This window comes from Euleptes europaea, chromosome 1 (genome assembly GCF_029931775.1).
Source record: "Euleptes europaea isolate rEulEur1 chromosome 1, rEulEur1.hap1, whole genome shotgun sequence".
In the NCBI taxonomy this organism is placed as follows: Eukaryota; Metazoa; Chordata; class Lepidosauria; order Squamata; family Sphaerodactylidae; genus Euleptes; species Euleptes europaea.
The window spans coordinates 177,969,168-177,985,857 of record NC_079312.1 but is presented as its reverse complement, the minus strand read 5'-3'; the positions used below and the strand labels follow the sequence as shown (position 1 = coordinate 177,985,857).

General features: G+C 50.0%; 1 protein-coding gene across 5 annotated transcripts in view; it reads left to right on the top strand.

The window, feature by feature from the left end:
* ATP2B3 (ATPase plasma membrane Ca2+ transporting 3) overlaps positions 1-16,690 on the top strand; it is an 87,039-nt gene extending 70,349 nt beyond the window's left edge. For 2 of the 5 annotated variants that reach the window (XM_056850924.1, XM_056850916.1), the window contains 2 exons: positions 4,484-4,637; positions 16,354-16,524. In XM_056850924.1, coding sequence (XP_056706902.1) covers positions 4,484-4,637; positions 16,354-16,379 — 180 coding nt within the window. In that variant the 3' untranslated portion in view covers positions 16,380-16,524. Of the gene's footprint in view, positions 1-4,483; positions 4,638-16,353 lie in introns of all 5 variants that reach the window. The other 3 variants (XM_056850906.1, XM_056850896.1, XM_056850932.1) reach the window with 2 other exon arrangements.

The window sequence follows — 16,690 nt, the reverse complement described above, 5'->3', positions numbered from 1 at the left end:
GCATTTTGGCCTACAGGCCTTCATCAGTGGTCAAATAAAAACCCATATAATGCAAACACAAGCAATATACAAATGTATGACCATAAATAGATAGATAACTTTATAACACTGCTTTACCAGGTTGATACTAGCATGCACACTCTGTTTGAGAGACCAATACAGCCCAGTGTAGAACAACTTACTAGGTGTGTGCATATCGATAAACCCGAACAAAAAATAAACCCAAAATTAGCCATTTCTGTAAACTTCCAGTTCAGGTTTAACAAATGCACAAACCTGGGGAGAAAGCTGAAGCTAAATAGACAATTCTGGGTCCTGTGGGGGTCATTTTTGGAGTTACTTGAAAAAATTCGGCCTGGCGGGGGGGGGGTCATTTTTGGAGGCAGACGCCCCAAATTCACAGTGTAGCCTGGACTGTCCTTGCACGAACCCTAAAGTTTGGTTAAGATTGGGTCAGGGGGTCCTATTTTATGAGTTTTGGAAGGGGTCACCCCCCTCCTCCATAGACAACCATTGCGAAGTTTGCAATCGTTGTCTATGGAGGGGGCAGCCCCTTCCGGACCCCAGAAAATAGGACCCCCTGACCCAATCTTAACCAAACTTCGGGGGTCATGCAAGAAGAGTTCCTTCAAGCTACGCTGTGAATTTGGGGCCTCTGCCTCCAAAAATGACACACACACCCCGCCGCCAGGCCGAATTTTTTCAGGTAACCCGGAAATAAGACAAATACCCATATTTACCGGTATGGATATTCGGCTTATTACAGGTTTCCTGAAAAAAATCAGGCCCAGTAAACCCGAAATTTAACAATTTGTGTTTTGTTTTTGTTTTTTTGCACAGCCCCACAACTTACAGGTATTCTACCCAGCAGGATTTTTAATTTTTAATTCATTATACACATGCCTGGGCTTGTATAAAGTTATCTATTTATGGTCATTCATTTGTATATTGCTTGTGTATGCATTATACGGGTTTTTATTTGACCACTGATAAAGGCCTGAAGGCCGAAACGTGTATGGTCTGTGTGGTTTAAGTCTGCCAACCTTATGAGTTGCCATTGTGCCTTGTTTTATCATTTTTAATGTTTTTAACCCTGATATAAGCACCTTAAAATAAAAATATTTATTGTGTCATTTTACCTTCTCCACCCAACCTTGGGTACCCAGCTTTCTTTTTTTAAGGATGGGTTTCTTCCCCCTTTTTTGGTTCAGTGAACATCATTCCTGGGTCAGAGATGCAGGCAGAACCCAGGAATCCTGGCTCCCCTCCATATTAGCAAATGTCTAGCTGACTTTCCCTCCCTCCTCCCACATATGAGGAGGAAAGGGACTCCAGGATGGGAGCATGGCTTCCTTGCGGGCTTTAATCCGTAGCTGTTTACATTTTAAGCAACGCCCCTTCGTTGCCTGCCCACGACACCAATTTGTGCTCCTTCGAGATGGGCAGAAGGCCACCGCCCTCTGATAACCAGCACTTTGTAACACCTTGCATAACAGAAGCATCTTCCAAAAAAAAACCTTTAATAGCGGGGTGGAGGGGGAGCAGGGGGCTTCCCGAGGTTTGGAGCGCCTGGTCCAAGGAGCCTGCTGGCATCAAAACGGAGAATCTCCTGCTTCCGGCTGCTCATCCCATTTGCACCAGCAGGAGATCAAGAGCTTCAAACTGGACCGTGGCCTAGCAAATATCACCTTATTCCCTCCATTTCATCTGCATCTATAATCTATAATCCCCCCCAGCCCCGATCCCATCAACCCTTAATATCAGCGAGGTTAAATTCTCCATTACAGAGAAAGATGTCCTGCAATGAGCAGGGGGTTGGACTAGATGGCCTCTATGGCCCATTCCAACTCTATGATTCTATACACTCGTCAGGGATGCTCTGGGCTGATCCTGCATTAAGCAGGGGGTTGGACTAGATGGCCTCTATGGCCCCTTCCAACTCTGTGATTCTATACACTTGTCAGGGATGCTGTGGGCTGATCCTGCATTGAGCAGGGGGTTGGACTAGATGGCCCCTTCCAACTCTATGATTGCCTTGGCAAAGGCCATTTCAGTGAGTCTGCATCTGAGTTGGGACATTTGCATCTCGAGCCTCTGTTTCCTGGGTGTCCTCTAGAGTTGCCAACCTCCAGGTCATAGCAGGAGATCTCCTGCTATTACAACTGACCTCCAGCTGATAGAGATCAGTTCACCTGGAGAAAAAATGGCCGCTTTGGCAATTGGGCTCCATGGCATTGATGCCCCTCCCCTTCCTGAACCCCGCCCTCCTTAGGCTCTGCCCCAAAAACCTCTCACCGATGGCAAAGAGGGACCTGGCAACCCTAGGGTCCTCACTGGTCAGTGCTAGTGGCAGCCATGTGCATGTGAAACTGCAATTTGGAAATAGTGAGCCTGGGTTGTGAGTGAAATACTCCACAGGTGTAAGATTTAAAGCACGGGGATGGTTGTTGGTAGCAGTGGAAAGTGCTGTCAGGTCGCAGCCGACTTCTGGCAACCTCGTAGCATTTTCAAGGCAAGGGATGTTTCAGAGGTGGTTTGCCATTGCCTGCCTCTGCGCAGCGACCCTGAACTTCCTTGGTGGTCTCCCATCCATGTGCAAACCAAGGCCGATCCTGCTTAGCTTCTGAGATCTGACAAGATCAGGCTAGCCTGGGCCATCCAAGTCAGGGCAGAGGCCAACAGAGGTGGTTTGCCATTGCCTGCCTCTGCATATTCCTTGGGGGTCCCCCACCCAAATACTAGCCAGGGTCGACCCTGCTTGGCTTCTGAGATCTGATGAGATCAGACTAGCCTGGGCTACCCTTGTCCAAAACGGGCAAAGAAAAATGTCCGTCGTTGTCTTAAATGTAGGCCATGAATGGAGGAACAGTTAAATGCAAAGACTCTGTTCATGTGTGCACATGTTCACATTCACGTGCGTGCCTGCATGTGTGTAGGCTTTCCAGTCCCAGTCCAGCAAATGCTGGGAGATATTGAGGGTGGTCCATAGGGAGGGTGGAGTTTGGGGGGAATTCGATGTCACTTCCTGGCTTTGCTCTAGGAAAGTTCCAAAGACTGTCGGGACTTCGCTTCTCGGTGACACTTAAGGAATTCTCCCAATTTCTATGAAAAAACCCCTTTTTCCCCTCCCACTCCTCAAATTATCAGAGTCAGGGACTAAGAGCATTGGAGGGAGATGCTTGCTGCCACCAGGCAAAACAAAACAAAACAGTGGGTTGTAGATCAAATCAAGCCTGAACTGACCCTAGAAGCTAAAATGACTAAACTGAGGTTGTCGTATTTTGATCACGTTATGAGAAGACAAGAATCACTGGAAAAGGCAGTCATGCTAGGAAAAGTGGAAGGCAGCAGGAAAAGACGAAGACCCAACAAGAGATGGATCGAGTCTATAAAGGAAGCCACGGCCCTCCGTTTGCAAGACCTGAGCAAGGCTGTTAAAGATAGGATGTTTTGGAGGACACCGATTCGTAGGGTCGCCGTGAGTCGGAAGCGGCTTGACAGCACTTAACACACACACCAGGCAAACGGTAACCCTGTGTTTGTGTGTTCAGACAGTGTGTATCTCCTGCAGTGCCCCTGTCAAAGAGGGCCAAGACATCCAGGGTCAGGGTTGGAGAGGAGGTTTTTGCCCTCCCCACAAGAGTGTCCTCAAGAGCATTGTTTTGCTTTTCTCCATGGGATTACATGAACGGTCATGACTTATAAAAGACCAAGGATAAGGGTACGCTTGGGGATACCCTCACAGCGGGCTAAATCTGCTCCCGGCGGCTCTTGAATCCCAGAATCGCCCTCCGCACAAGCCCCATTTCCTCGTCTAGCTTGGATTCTGATTTGGGCCACGCTGGACCATTGTGTCAGAAACCTGGGAAGAAACTGGCTTTTACACAGATTTGTATCGCTGTCAACTAGCTATAGTGATTTGAATGTAAAAATTGCTGTCAAGTAGATATAGTGATTTGAATGTAAAAATGTTTTCAGACATCCTCTTGTCTTAGGCCTTGCTGCTTGCGCCAGGTAACAGCAGTTGACAAGCTATGGTCCATGAAATTTCATTTTTATCATTCCCCTACCCCCCGGAGTCATAATTCTGGTCTTTGTGACATGTGGTAGCAATGGCAGTCATGCCTCACATAGTACTCTGACCAGGCTGGTTCACGGTCACTCCTTTGGTCTCACTGGATTTGTCCCTGGCAATTTTGGGTACGGTGTGCCACCGGTTTGAATCCCGTAAGCCCTTTCGAAACGGAGCCTTTGGGCGTGACCGGTCGCCTCGATCTTCTGCTGGTGCAATTTGCTCTTTCCATAAAAGAACGCCCGTGCGGTGCCCGCGCCCACCAGCTGGCCTTTGGCACCTAATGCTTCATAGCCTGTGGCAGGAGGCGGGAACCCCCAGCATGGCCCATTCCGGCTGGCACACGCTGTTCCGCCGCAGCCGCCGCAGCCGCTGCCATCCAAATTTTCTATCTCATTTTCTCTCCTGCAGATGGAGGTAGTTAGCACCTTCAAGAGAAGCGGCTCCTTTCAGGGGGCTGTCCGACGCCGCTCTTCCGTCCTCAGCCAACTGCACGATGTAACCAATATTTCTACCCCCACTCACGTAATTCTCTCCGCCGCAAATGCCAGCGCTGGTGCCGGGAGTGAGTCTTGATTTCCTCTTACTGCTTGTGATTTAAAAAAAAAAAATAACAAAAGAAAAGAAAAGAAATACCCCCATCCTATTTTTGCCCTCCTCCAGTATCCCCTCCCTTCTCTTCTGTCCACCCCAACTTCACCCCCCTCCCTTGGTCCCTCGTTGCCGCAATCACCGTTGCAATATGATTTATTTCAGTTTTTTCCCCCCTCTCTCTCTGTCCGGTCTCAGTCACGCCGGATGTGCGACTTCTATAAAGCCATAGTTTCCGCGCTTCGCCCCCCCCTCCTTCTTTAGCCACCGGCACCTCTTCTTGGTTTGCTCTCCTCTTTCACCTTCTCTGTCAATGGCTGCTGGTTTTGAATGGACTAGAGTCTGATCCCCAGCTGGTGGGGTGGGGTGGGAACCATGGGCGCGCACCTTTCAGTCCCAGGCGCTGAAGCGACGGGGCGCCAGAACCAGCTGGGAATCCAGGCTTGTTTCTACGGCGTAGCCGCACATCTCGGTGGTGGTTGGTGTTTATTGTGGTGTTTGGCGTGTGTCACTCCGTGTTGCATGTCGGCGATGGGTGGTAGGGGGAAGGGTACAGAGGAAGCCTTGAGTTTCCAGGACAGGCCAGAAAAGTTGTCTGACAGGACCAAATCCAATATTTTTGAGCTAAATCCAGAGTCGTCCGCTGCTGGCCGTGATAAGGGTCAACGCATGGCTGGCCTGGGTTAAATTTATAGAAATCCAGGAATGAGGGGACAGCTATTTTTATGATCAGTCAGTCCACAACATGGGAATTCAAAGTTGCTAAGCGTTAAGAGCCCCGTGGCGCAGAGTGGTAAGCTGCAGAATTGCAGTCCAAGCTCTGCTCACAACCTGAGTTTGATCCCAACGGAAGTTGGTTTCAGGTAGCCGCTTCAAATGTCGACTCAGCCTTCCATCCTTCCGAGGTCGGTAACATGAGGACCCAGCTTTCTGGGGGTAAAGGGAAGACGACTGGGGGAGGCACTGGCAAACCACCCCGTAAACAAAAGTCTGCCTAGTAAACGTTGGGATGTGACGTCACCCCATGGGTCAGGAATGACCCGGTGCTTGCACAGGGGACCTTTACCTTTCTTTTTTTAAGCTCGACTTCATGCTGGACAGATTCATTCCCAGGATCTCCAATACCTGGTTAAGACTGACTCGGGCCAGCAGACGTAGCATCCGCACCACCCCCAATCGGCCGGGGACTGAGGGCGGGTTAAAAATCTAAATAAATAATAATGATTGAAATGAATGGAAGTTGCTTAGCAGTAGCCGTTGGTGGGCTTTCTGCCGGCAGAACGTCATGCCTGTCCTGGTGTCCTCTGCTGCCTACATTTCCCATTTAAACCAGCGTGGAAACAATTTTACGGACTCCTTGAATGTCCTGGAAGAACCCAGGCTGAAGTTCTGCGAAGGGCTTCTGTAAGGCAGCTGGCATAAAACGACGACTCGGAACATATCTATAATACAAACTGAGACTGGTTTAAGGCCCTTTTTCTTGCAGAGCCCTGGGAATTGCAGTACCATATGAGTGGTGGTGGGGGGAGGTGGTAGGGTTGCCCAGTGCCAGGTGGTGGCGGGCAAACCCCCGCCAATCCACCTGGCTGCCTGCCGACCAGCTGCATGCCTGCCTGCCACGCCAATTCCCATTTACACTCAGAAGCACCACGTCGCAATGGGCCTTTTACCATTCAGACTCCCAGTTTGAGTGGTAAAGGCCCCTTGAGATGCGGCACTTTGGGGTGTAAACCGGAAGTGACGCGATCTCGTCGGCGCGGCCGCGCCTGTGATCTTTCCCTCACCTCTGCCCCAAAAACCTCCCGCCGGAGGAGAGGGGGAACCTGGCAACCCCTAGGAGGTGGTGATGTCCAACAGAACATTTTCCAGCCTCTGCTCCAAGCTTAGGGTTTCCAACCTCCAGGTAGTAGCTGGAGATCTGCTATTACAACTCATCTCCAGCTGATAGAGGTCAATTCACCTGGAGAAAATGGCTGCTTTGGCACTCGGACTCTATGGCATTGAAGCCCCTCCCTTCCCCAAACCCTGCCCTCCTCAGGCTCTACCCCCAAAACCTCCCACCGGTGGCGAAGAGGGTCCTGGCAACCCTACCCCAAACTCTAGTCCCAAGAATTCTCTGGGAGAAGCAATGCCTAGTGCATAAAGCAAATCTTAGCTTGCAGCGCAGAGAAATAGCCTGTCGTCTTTCCTCAGTTGGCACAGGTGGTAGTGAATCAGGACTGAAACTGGTTTAAATGTTTAATGAAGGCAGCCGATGGGGAAGGGGAAGGAGACAGCAGAAGAGATCCTGCTCAAGTGTTAAAAGGATGTGTGTGGGAAAGGACTGGGATGGAGGGGCCCAGAGGAGGAAGGGACTTCCGTGGAGAAGGGCATAGCAGGGAAGAAAGAGAGGCAAAGGAAATGCCTCGTGAAAAGTGCCCACGGGGACGCCAGGGACCAGCCCCTCCATTATTCGCTGAAAAGGAAGCGGTTCCCCCCCGGCGACTTTTATCCTCCTCGGCCCCCTCCGGTTCCTGACCCACTTACCCTCCTCAGAAACCATGTCAGCTCCCCCCCCCCACAATCTCTCTTGGAAACCAATTTAAAAAAAACCCACCCCAACTCGTCTTTATTTCTCATTTTCCACCCGACAGCGAAAGGTCCGAAGAGGTAAGCTGTCTGCAAGCTGCCCGTTCCCTCCTCTCCGGCCACCAAGTCCCGGGTATTCTGGACCACCTGGATTTTGGGGGGGGGGTTTGTTGCCCATCAATCAAAGCCGTGCTGGTGGTCATGCCGGCGTCTTGACGTGGTGTGGTATACTCATGGTGCCTTTGGGTATGACGTGCTCTAGTCTTGCTTTTCAATGCGGGGGGGGGGGCGCATACCCTACAATGTAAACCTTCGAGTATGGCCTTGTAATCTTTGCTACAATTTTAGCAGTTGTTTCTCTCTCTCTCTCTCTCTCTTTCTTTTTAAATGCCGCCTTTATATTAAACTCTCTTCCTCCCTTCCAGTCAGCTGCTGTCGCTCCTTGAGATACTGAAATCCATTAATAGCTTTTTATCTTTTCCCCCACCTCTTGCATCTCGGACACACCGTGTCTTTTGTTCCGTTTCCTTTTTGTTTCTATGACGATTATATTTCCTTTTTTGGGTTTTTTTGGTTTTTGGTTTTTAGGAACCATATTGTGGATGTCAAATGGGTTTTCTTCACCCTAAAATTTTCCCAGCCGGGAGGCTTGTCATTTCAGGCTCGCAGAATGAAAACAGGAACAACCCGAAACATTGTTGGGGTGCAAGGCAGAAAATGCAAATAACACCCCTACCCCCATTAATAGAGAATCATAGACTCATAGAGTTGGAAGGGACCACCAGGGTCATCTAGTCCAACCCCCTGCACTAGGCAGGAAACTCACAACTACCTCCCCCCACACCCCCACTGCCCAGAGGATGTCCAAGATGCCCTCCCTCCCATGAACTGCCCAAGTTCATAGAATCGGCATTGCTGACAGATGGCCATCTAGCCTCTGCTTTGAAACCTCCAGGGAAGGAGAGCTCACCACCTCCCGAGGAAGCCTGTTCCACTGAGGAACCGCTCGAACTGTGAGAAAGTTCTTCCTAATGTCTAGACAGAAACTCTTCTGATTTAATTTCAACCCGTTGGTTCTGGTCCGACCTTCTGGGGCAACAGAAAACAACTCGGCACCATCCTCCATATGACAGCCCTTCAAGTACTTGAAGATAGTTATCATATCCCCTCTTAGTCTTAAGTCTTATGGGCCTTAAGTATTTGAAGGGCTGTCACTTAGAGGAGGGCAGGGAGCAGTTCTTGTTGGCAGCACAGGGTAGGACAGTGGAATGGGCTGCCTAGGGAGGTGAGCTCCCGCTCTCTGGCAGTCTTTAAGCGGAGGCAGGACGAGCACTCGTCAGGGATGCTCTAGGCTGATCCTGCGTTGAACAGGGGGTTGGACTAGATGGCCTCTATGGCCCCTTCCGACTCTATGATTCTGTGATAGGAAGTGCCTCAAACAAGCAGTACTTCCTTTTGCTGGGTTAGAGCTATGGCTTTGGTGTTGTCCCTGCTGATTAGTTCTGCTCCATATGGGCCAGCAGAGATCAATTGGGGAGTCAATGTGCAGAATATGTAGAAAATGGGAGGGGGCAGTGCTTGGACGCAGAACGCCGATTGCTGGCAAAACACGATGGGCTCGTTCGAATGTAATTAGGGTTCCCAACTGCCAGATGATGGCGGCTGCCTGCCGCCCCTCAGCTGGCCGGCGGCCAGAAATGGGCCAGCCGAGGGCGGGTGGCAATGGTTTCCATAGAGTTTTTGGAGGAAATTGCTAGAGGCTCCCACGCGATGCTGGCACTTACGGGGTAAAACCGGGAGTGATGATATCGCAGCACACGCGCACATGAGCGCATGCACGAATAGCTCTCCCAAACCAAGACGAAGAAGCTCCCACTGGTAGCCAGGTAGGACTTGGCAGCCCTAGTAATGGTGCCAAGACTAGGAGACCTGGGCAACGTCCACATGTACTTGAATATCGCACTACTGTTGCACTATAGCGGGCATGTGGAACTAGATTTTCCATTGTGGTCGACCCAATCTAGTTGCAAATTATTTTGATAGTGCCGTGATAGCACACATCCGGTGATGTGTGGATGGAGCCTTGGATGAGAACATAGGTCTTCACTAGGGTTGCCAAGACCCCCAGCTATGTCAAGAGCCCTCCCACACAGTAGCTACGTCAGTGTGTCCGCGCTGCCACAACACGGCCGTTGAAAACCCAGAAGTGACAGCAAGTAGCTCTAGGAACAGCTGGAAACTTGATGGCGAAACCATCCCGTTTCCGCCGATTCCTAGAGCTCCCTGCTGTGTCACGTCCAGGTTTTCTCAGAAGCGGCATCACAGGGGCGATCGCATGCCTCCCGCGTGCCAATTCCCAAAGCTTCTGCAGGATGCTAGGCACGGCCTGGCAACCCTGGCCTCACCCAGATCACAAGGCATATCTGGGTATGGTCTGTTGTAGGTGCTGTGGGGGGGGGAGCTCCCAGGTCCCCAGGGAGGTTCTCATACACAAGACCTTCCCATATACACAAACACTGAGCAAGATTTATAAAAGACACAGTTCACAAACTCTCATCGGTACAGCTGCTGCCCCCCCCCCCCAGTTCACCAGACTTGTTTGAAAATTGTTTTTCCCGCTGCAGCCTGAAATGACCCCTGCCTTAGCCCTTTGCCCACACATCTCTTCTCTACAAACTTTCCCTCCCTATTCTCTTCCCTTTGCAGTTGCCAAGATATCATGGACGGAAGCACCTCATTGCCAGCCGGGAATTTCATAGAGCGTTTCCTTTAATTAAAAAAAAAAACACAGAATAATAATCGAGTCCAAGTGCTCCCCTCCCTCCCCCCATCTTCCTTCCTTAACTCCTATTCACCCTCCACCCTTCACCCCATCATGGCTGCTTTCCACTTACTCATGGAGACTTTGGACATCACATGCCGTTCCTAGGAGGCAGCTGTGAGGTAGGTGGGGCTGAGAGAGCGCTAAGAGAGCTGTGACTAGCCCAAGGTCACCCAGCTGGCTTCATGCGGAGGAACTTAAGCCAAACAGAGAACGAAAAAGCATACATCAGGGGTAGTTAGGGTTCTCTCCGAACTCTCTCAGCCCCACCTACCTCACCGGGTGTCTGTTGTGGGGAGGGGAAGGGAAGGAGATTGCAAGCCGGTTTGATTCTCCCTTAAGTGGTAGAGAAAGTCGGTGTATAAAAACCAACTCTTCTTCTTCTGAGAACTGGAGTCGGTGAGGGTGCAGAGAATTGTACCATTCTCTGCAGAGAGTGAATGGTGATTCAACTGGTTTAAGTCTGTAGTGTAGGAGGCAAACCAGCAGTTCCATTCCCGGATCTGCAACCTTTCCTAAGCTGTCAGTACACATAGCCACCAGATAACTGTAGTATAATTTATTGCGGCCCTTGATCAGTATTACAAAGTCAAAACATCATCAAAACAACAAGAGTTCAATGCAACAACAACAACAAAAATTACCCACATGAACATTTGGGCTAGTCAAATGGGTTTAAAACTCTGCATCAGCTTTAGTATCGTTTCCCCGTGTCTCACATGTCCCAAGACAGAATTTAGCAACTTGTCCGGATACCCAGGGGTTTCTATCAGACAACAGATATTCCACTTTAGCCGCATCAGATTCATCAAGAAATCCAACTAACACTGGCTGGAGATATTTTGTAATATGGACATCTCAGAAGCATGTGCTCTTAGCCATCGGATAATGCATTTCCACTGTAGGAACAGGGATCTGAGAACCACCACCAATGTGCCACGAGGTTCCCTCCCCAAGAATTAAGGCTTTCCCACCTGCTGGCTCATCTTCTTTCTTTTCTGTGTCTTATCACCTGCTTTTGGTCAGGAGGCAAGGCGTGCCAGGCATGGACGGAGGCATCATTGGCCCGGCATGAAATCATTCCCCTCCTCTTCCCTCGTCTCCTCCCCGAAATTGCAAGGATGGGCCGCAATACTCGAAAGTTTACTGTACTGTTGCAACAAATGCATGGGTCTCTCTCTCTCTCTCTCTCTCTCTCTCTCTTCCTTCCCTGAGGCTGTGACCAGAGGCGTCTTCCCCTCGCTGTTTGTGGCGTTCTGGCTTTTCCGAAGTCACAGTTCAGGGCTTCCCGATTCAACTTTCTTGCAGCATGAAAAGCAACCTCTCTGCACCCTCCCCCCCCCCGTGCTCCCCGCATCTCTGCTTCCACCACCTGCATCTTGCATACTCTCTGTGGGGCTTTTGGCTATTTGTGCCAGCGGCTGCAACGCACTCCATCAGCTTGCTTTCCCGTATGCGCTGCATCGCACGCTTCTCCCTGTCCCGAGCCCAGCTCTTCATATTGGGGCCACAGCTTGGTTGAGAATTAAGTCGGGAGTACCGACAGCTTCCTTTAGGGGTGGGCGGGTGGTTGAGAATCAAGTAAATATAATATAGAAGTGGATACGGATACGCATGTGCTTTTAAAATATGGGGTTTGTTTTCATTGACTTCCCCATTCAAAATTGGGTCAAAATCCTCAAACGCAGCGTTTCTCAACCAGGGTACCCAAGAACCCGGGGGTTCCACGAAAAATCACTAGGGGTTCCACGAGAAATAATGGTGAATAGGCTAACCATATGTAAATCAGATGTAAATAATATGTAGGGGTTCCCTGAGACATTAATATTATTTCAAGGGTTCCGCAAGGGAGCCAGCATGGTGTAGTGGTTAAGAGCGGTGGTTTGGAGCAATGGATTCTTATCTGGAGAACAGGGTTTGATTCCCCACTCCTCCACATGAGCGGCGGAGGCTAATCTGGTGAACTGGATTTGTTTCCCCACTCCTACACATGAAGCCAGCTGGGTGACCTTGGGCAAGTCACAGTTCTATTAAGAGCTCTCCCAGCCCCACCTATCTCACAGGGTGTCTGTTGTGGGAGGGGAAGGAAAGGTGATTGTAAGCCGGTTTGATTCTGCCTTAAGTGGTAGAGAAAGTCGGCATATAAAAACCAACTCTTCTTCTAAAAAAGTTGAGAAATGCTGCTCTAACGTTTCCAGCATTTTTGTAATGTAAAAACGCCCATTTAATTCAGGCTTGCCCAACTCATAGGATTCTCATTAACATGACTGTTCCCCCCCCCTCCACTGGCTGCTTGGCTAATAAAGGTATGTCCCCCCCCTTATAATTGGGGTCACCAACCTCCCAATGAGGACTACTGATCACCTGGAATTACAACTGATCTCTGGACTACAAAAACCGGGGGGGGGGGGTGAGAAAATGGCTGCTTTGGAGGGCAGACTCTGCAGCATTATACCCTGCTGAGCCCCCCAAACTCCCCCTTCACCAGGCTCCACCCCCAAATCTCCAGGAATTTTCCAACCTGGAGATGGCAACCCTATGAGAGGACAGGAGAAAGAACAGTTTTTAGGTATTTATTATTGACTGGTTTCCATTAAGGCTGTGCATTCAGGAAACCCGAACGGAAAAAATACCAGGGGAATTTTTTTTTTGGTAAATTTCGGGTTTGGTTGCCAAGTCCCTCAAGCTGGGCAGGATGGGAAAGCCAAATTTGCTGTTCCCGAAAAAGCCGGATAAAAATCTGGCTTTTTCGGGAACGGCTTTCCGCTGCTTCTAGGGGGGCATTTTGGCAGCTAGAGCCCCCACATTTGCAGTGTGGCTGCAAGGGACTCTCCTTGCAAGAACCCCCAAGTTTGGTGAAGATTGGGTCAGGGGGGTCCGATTTTATGGGGTCCCAAAGAGGTCGCCTCCATCCGATTCTCCTCCTTAGAAAAGCAATAGTGATGTGGCTGTATTCAGAATCTCTATTGTGAACATCACTACTGTTTTCAATGGAGGAGCCGGGGAAACTTTCCCGCCGCTTTAAATGGCCAAGCAAGGGACAGCCCACACCCCATGTGTGGTGATTGGTAGCCATTGCCAGCAGCTGGCTGCCTGAACCTCAGACAGAAGGAGCCCCAGCGGTAGGTAAGGTTGCCAACCTCCAGGTACTAGCTGGGGATCTCCTGCTATTACAACTGATCTCCAGCCGATAGATAGGGTTGCCAGGTCCCTCTTCACCACCGGCAGGAGGTTTTTGGGGCGGAGCCTGAGGAGGGCGTGGTTTGGAGAGGGGAGGGACTTCAGTGCCATAGAGTCCAATTGCCAAAGCGGCCATTTTCTTCAGGTGATCTGATCTCTATCAGCTGGAGATCAGTTGTAATAGCAGGAGATCTCCAGCTATTACCTGGAGGTTGGCAACCCTGCTAATAGAGATCAGTAGCGGTAGGGTTGCCAACTCCAGGGGAACTGATCTCTGTAGTCTGGAGATAAGCTGTAACTCCCAGGGGATCCCCAGGTCTGAGTTTTCTGTGTTCACTCTCTTTCTTAAGCCTTCCTCTCAAGGTGATCTTTTTCGCACCCTCCTTCTTTGATAAAGAAGCTGAACTCTGATCTCTGTGCCCCCCCTTCCAAAGCATGATAAGGCATAAGTGCTTCGAATGCATGCAACTGCTTGGGGGAACTTGCTCCTCGATCCCTCTTTTGTGCACTGAGCATGCTGTCTGGTCCACATTATCTCTCCTGTCCATCACCAACTTTCTGGGCACTGGCCAAGTTGAACTAGGCCTTTTATGCAGGGCCGTTTCCCCGCGGTCTCCCCCGCCGACTGCTTCGGGGCTTCCTTTTGATTATGCACGCCTTTTCCGCCCGTCAGGGGCCACCTCGCTCTCCCCGCGTGTTTTCCCCGCATTTTTCAGATTCTTGCTAAAACAGCATCGGGAAAACATAGGTAAAATGTGCGGGAAAGCGAGGTGCCCTCTGACTGGCGGAAAAGGCATGCATAATCAAAAGGAAGCCCCGAAGCAGTTGGCGGCGGTGACCGCGGGGAAACGGCCCTGCATAAAAGGCCCTACTCTAAAAGAAGAAGTGTGATTTTAACCACTCCTTCTTCCACGTCAAAATCCACCAGAAATGGTTAGCCACAAAGGCTAGGAGCAAGGTGTCCTGGGATTTGTACCCACAAAGCATTGCAGGAACGGATTGAGACTAGAGTGGCAGCTAAAACACAGCTTGTTTCTTCTGAGCTAATCTCCCCCAAATCTTAATTGAATAAAGCAGCAGGCTGCAAAGATTTTGAACTTTGTCTTGAAGCCAGGGAAATGGCGGCTGCTCCTTAGACACCATGCAGGGAGTGAGCTCCTATCCCACTCGAAGCAGTGAGTCGATTCGGAGAAACCCAACTGAATTTAAAATGCCGGCGTAAATTCCTATTAATCAGCCCCAGAGCTCAGCAAGATGGGTGGGAGAGAAAACAGTCGAAAAGCACGACGGGAATGCAAAAAAAAGGAGTCCAGGTTTTAAAAAAAAAAAAAAACAATCCAAAGCTCAGGGTCTTTCTTACAGAGGAAATAAGCCTTCAAACTGGGGGCGGGGGGAACACCTCTCTGCCATTCTCTCCTTTTCTTTCAATTAAACTCATTTCCACTCCCCACAGCCTCTGCAGAAACACCAGACTTTCCCCACCATCCACGCCAGCCCTCATCCTCCTTCGACCCGTTCACCCCTTTCTTCCTGCCCATTGATTCCTCTTCTTTATTCCTCTTTCTTGTTTTTTCTTCTTTGTAGCGGGGGAGGGCTGCTTCAGCCCCCCTCCCCTCCCACCATCAGAGCCCACCAGGAATCCTTCAGAGCATCCCAAGTCAGGCCACGGAAAAGAAAGGATAAACTGTTCCTCTCACCAAGCACAGTGGTTAAAAGAATAGATAAGGAGGGCCGACTCTCAGCGCAGAGTTGCTTCCCAAGTAGGGGTTGCCTGTCTCGAGCTGGGGCCTGGAGATCCCCCAGAATTACAAGTGATCTCCAGTTCCCCTGGAGAAAAGGGTTGCTTTGAAGAGTGGACGCCTACTGAGGTCCACCCCTAAATCTCCAGGAATTTCCCAAGCTGGAGTTGGCTACCCTATTCCCAAAGTTTGGGAGAATCTTTGGGTTTAGAATGCCGTACCCAACAGGGAACGGCGATGTGCTGACTGCACAGGAAACTCTGATCAGGACAGGGGAAATACGAAGAACACATTTAGCCGTTTCGCTGGCCTGAGTTTGAAAGGTTCTATATAGGCCATTTATGCATGGGAGGTTTTGTCTTGGATTTGCCCTTCTCTAAATGTGCATTTTCCCCATCTGAATGCTCAAAATGCTGCCTTGGGGGCTTATTCTTGAATTCCGAGAATTCGGATGGGAAAAACGCGCATCTAGAGAGCGGCAAATCCAAGGCGAAATCTCCCATACATAAATGGCATATGTTCGCCTTGGGGAGTTTATAGGAACATAATTTAGGGGTAGCGTGAAAGATCTGTATGGAACAACCCCTATCAGCCCCATTAAAAGCTCTTTAGGGGGACACTGTAGATTTATACTGATTTAATACTCATTCCGCCCAGGGGGTTTTGGGAACTGTGGTACTTTAAGGGGGGAACTACACCTCTGAGAGAATACCGAGCAACCCCACCATGCTATGTTTCCCAGGATCCTTTAGGGCACTGGTTCCCAACTGGGGGTCCATGGACCCCCAGGGGTCCGCGAGAACTAAATTAAGGTCCATGAAACAAAGTTATAAACCCATAATAAATTAATATTTTCAATTAAAAGTTCTCTATTATAAAAATATATATTCAAGTATTATTCTAAGTTTAATGTTTAACTAAAAGTTATGATTAAAGTTTATTTTCAAATTCTCAGAATTTTTATTTTGAACCTTGGGGTCCCTGCACCGAACAAAAAAGTCCTAGTGGTCCCTGGTCAAAAAAAGGTTGGGAACCACTGCTTTAGGGGAAGCCATGACAGTTAAAGTAGTATAAACCCAGTTATGAAGATAATATAGATGCTCCTTTAATTATCGGGGCTGGGAGCTAACGGATGGGAGATATTTGATCCCTTGAGAGCCACTTGCAACATCTGGCCTGCAGTGCCTTATATCTAGCGGGCTACAGTGAGGGAAAGTTGGGTGGTAGGACCACCGGAGTCCTCTCCCAACTCCCCAGTCTTGAGTGAACCAGGATGGCAGAGGAGGAACAGCTAGCAGCCCCCCAACCCTGGCTCGGCAACGACCCCGCAACCCTGAATCAGCTCTCATTCCCTCTCTTCTTCCTCTCGGCCTCCCCTGCAGATCCGCGTAGTGAAAGCGTTCCGTAGCTCCCTTTACGAAGGGCTGGAGAAGCCAGACACGAAGACCTCCATCCATAACTTCATGACGACGCCCGAGTTCCTGATCAACGACTACATCCACAACATCCCCCTCATCGACGACACGGACGTGGAGGAGAGCGAGGCCCCCCCGAGACGGTGCTTCCGAGCCAGCCCCCCGCAGTCCCCCAACAAGAACAACAATGCCATCGACAGTGGCATCTACCTGAGCACCGATGTCAGCAAGACACCTACCTCCTCGTCCAGTCCGGTTAGCCCACTCCACAGCATGGAAACGTCCCTTTAACACAACTCCGCCG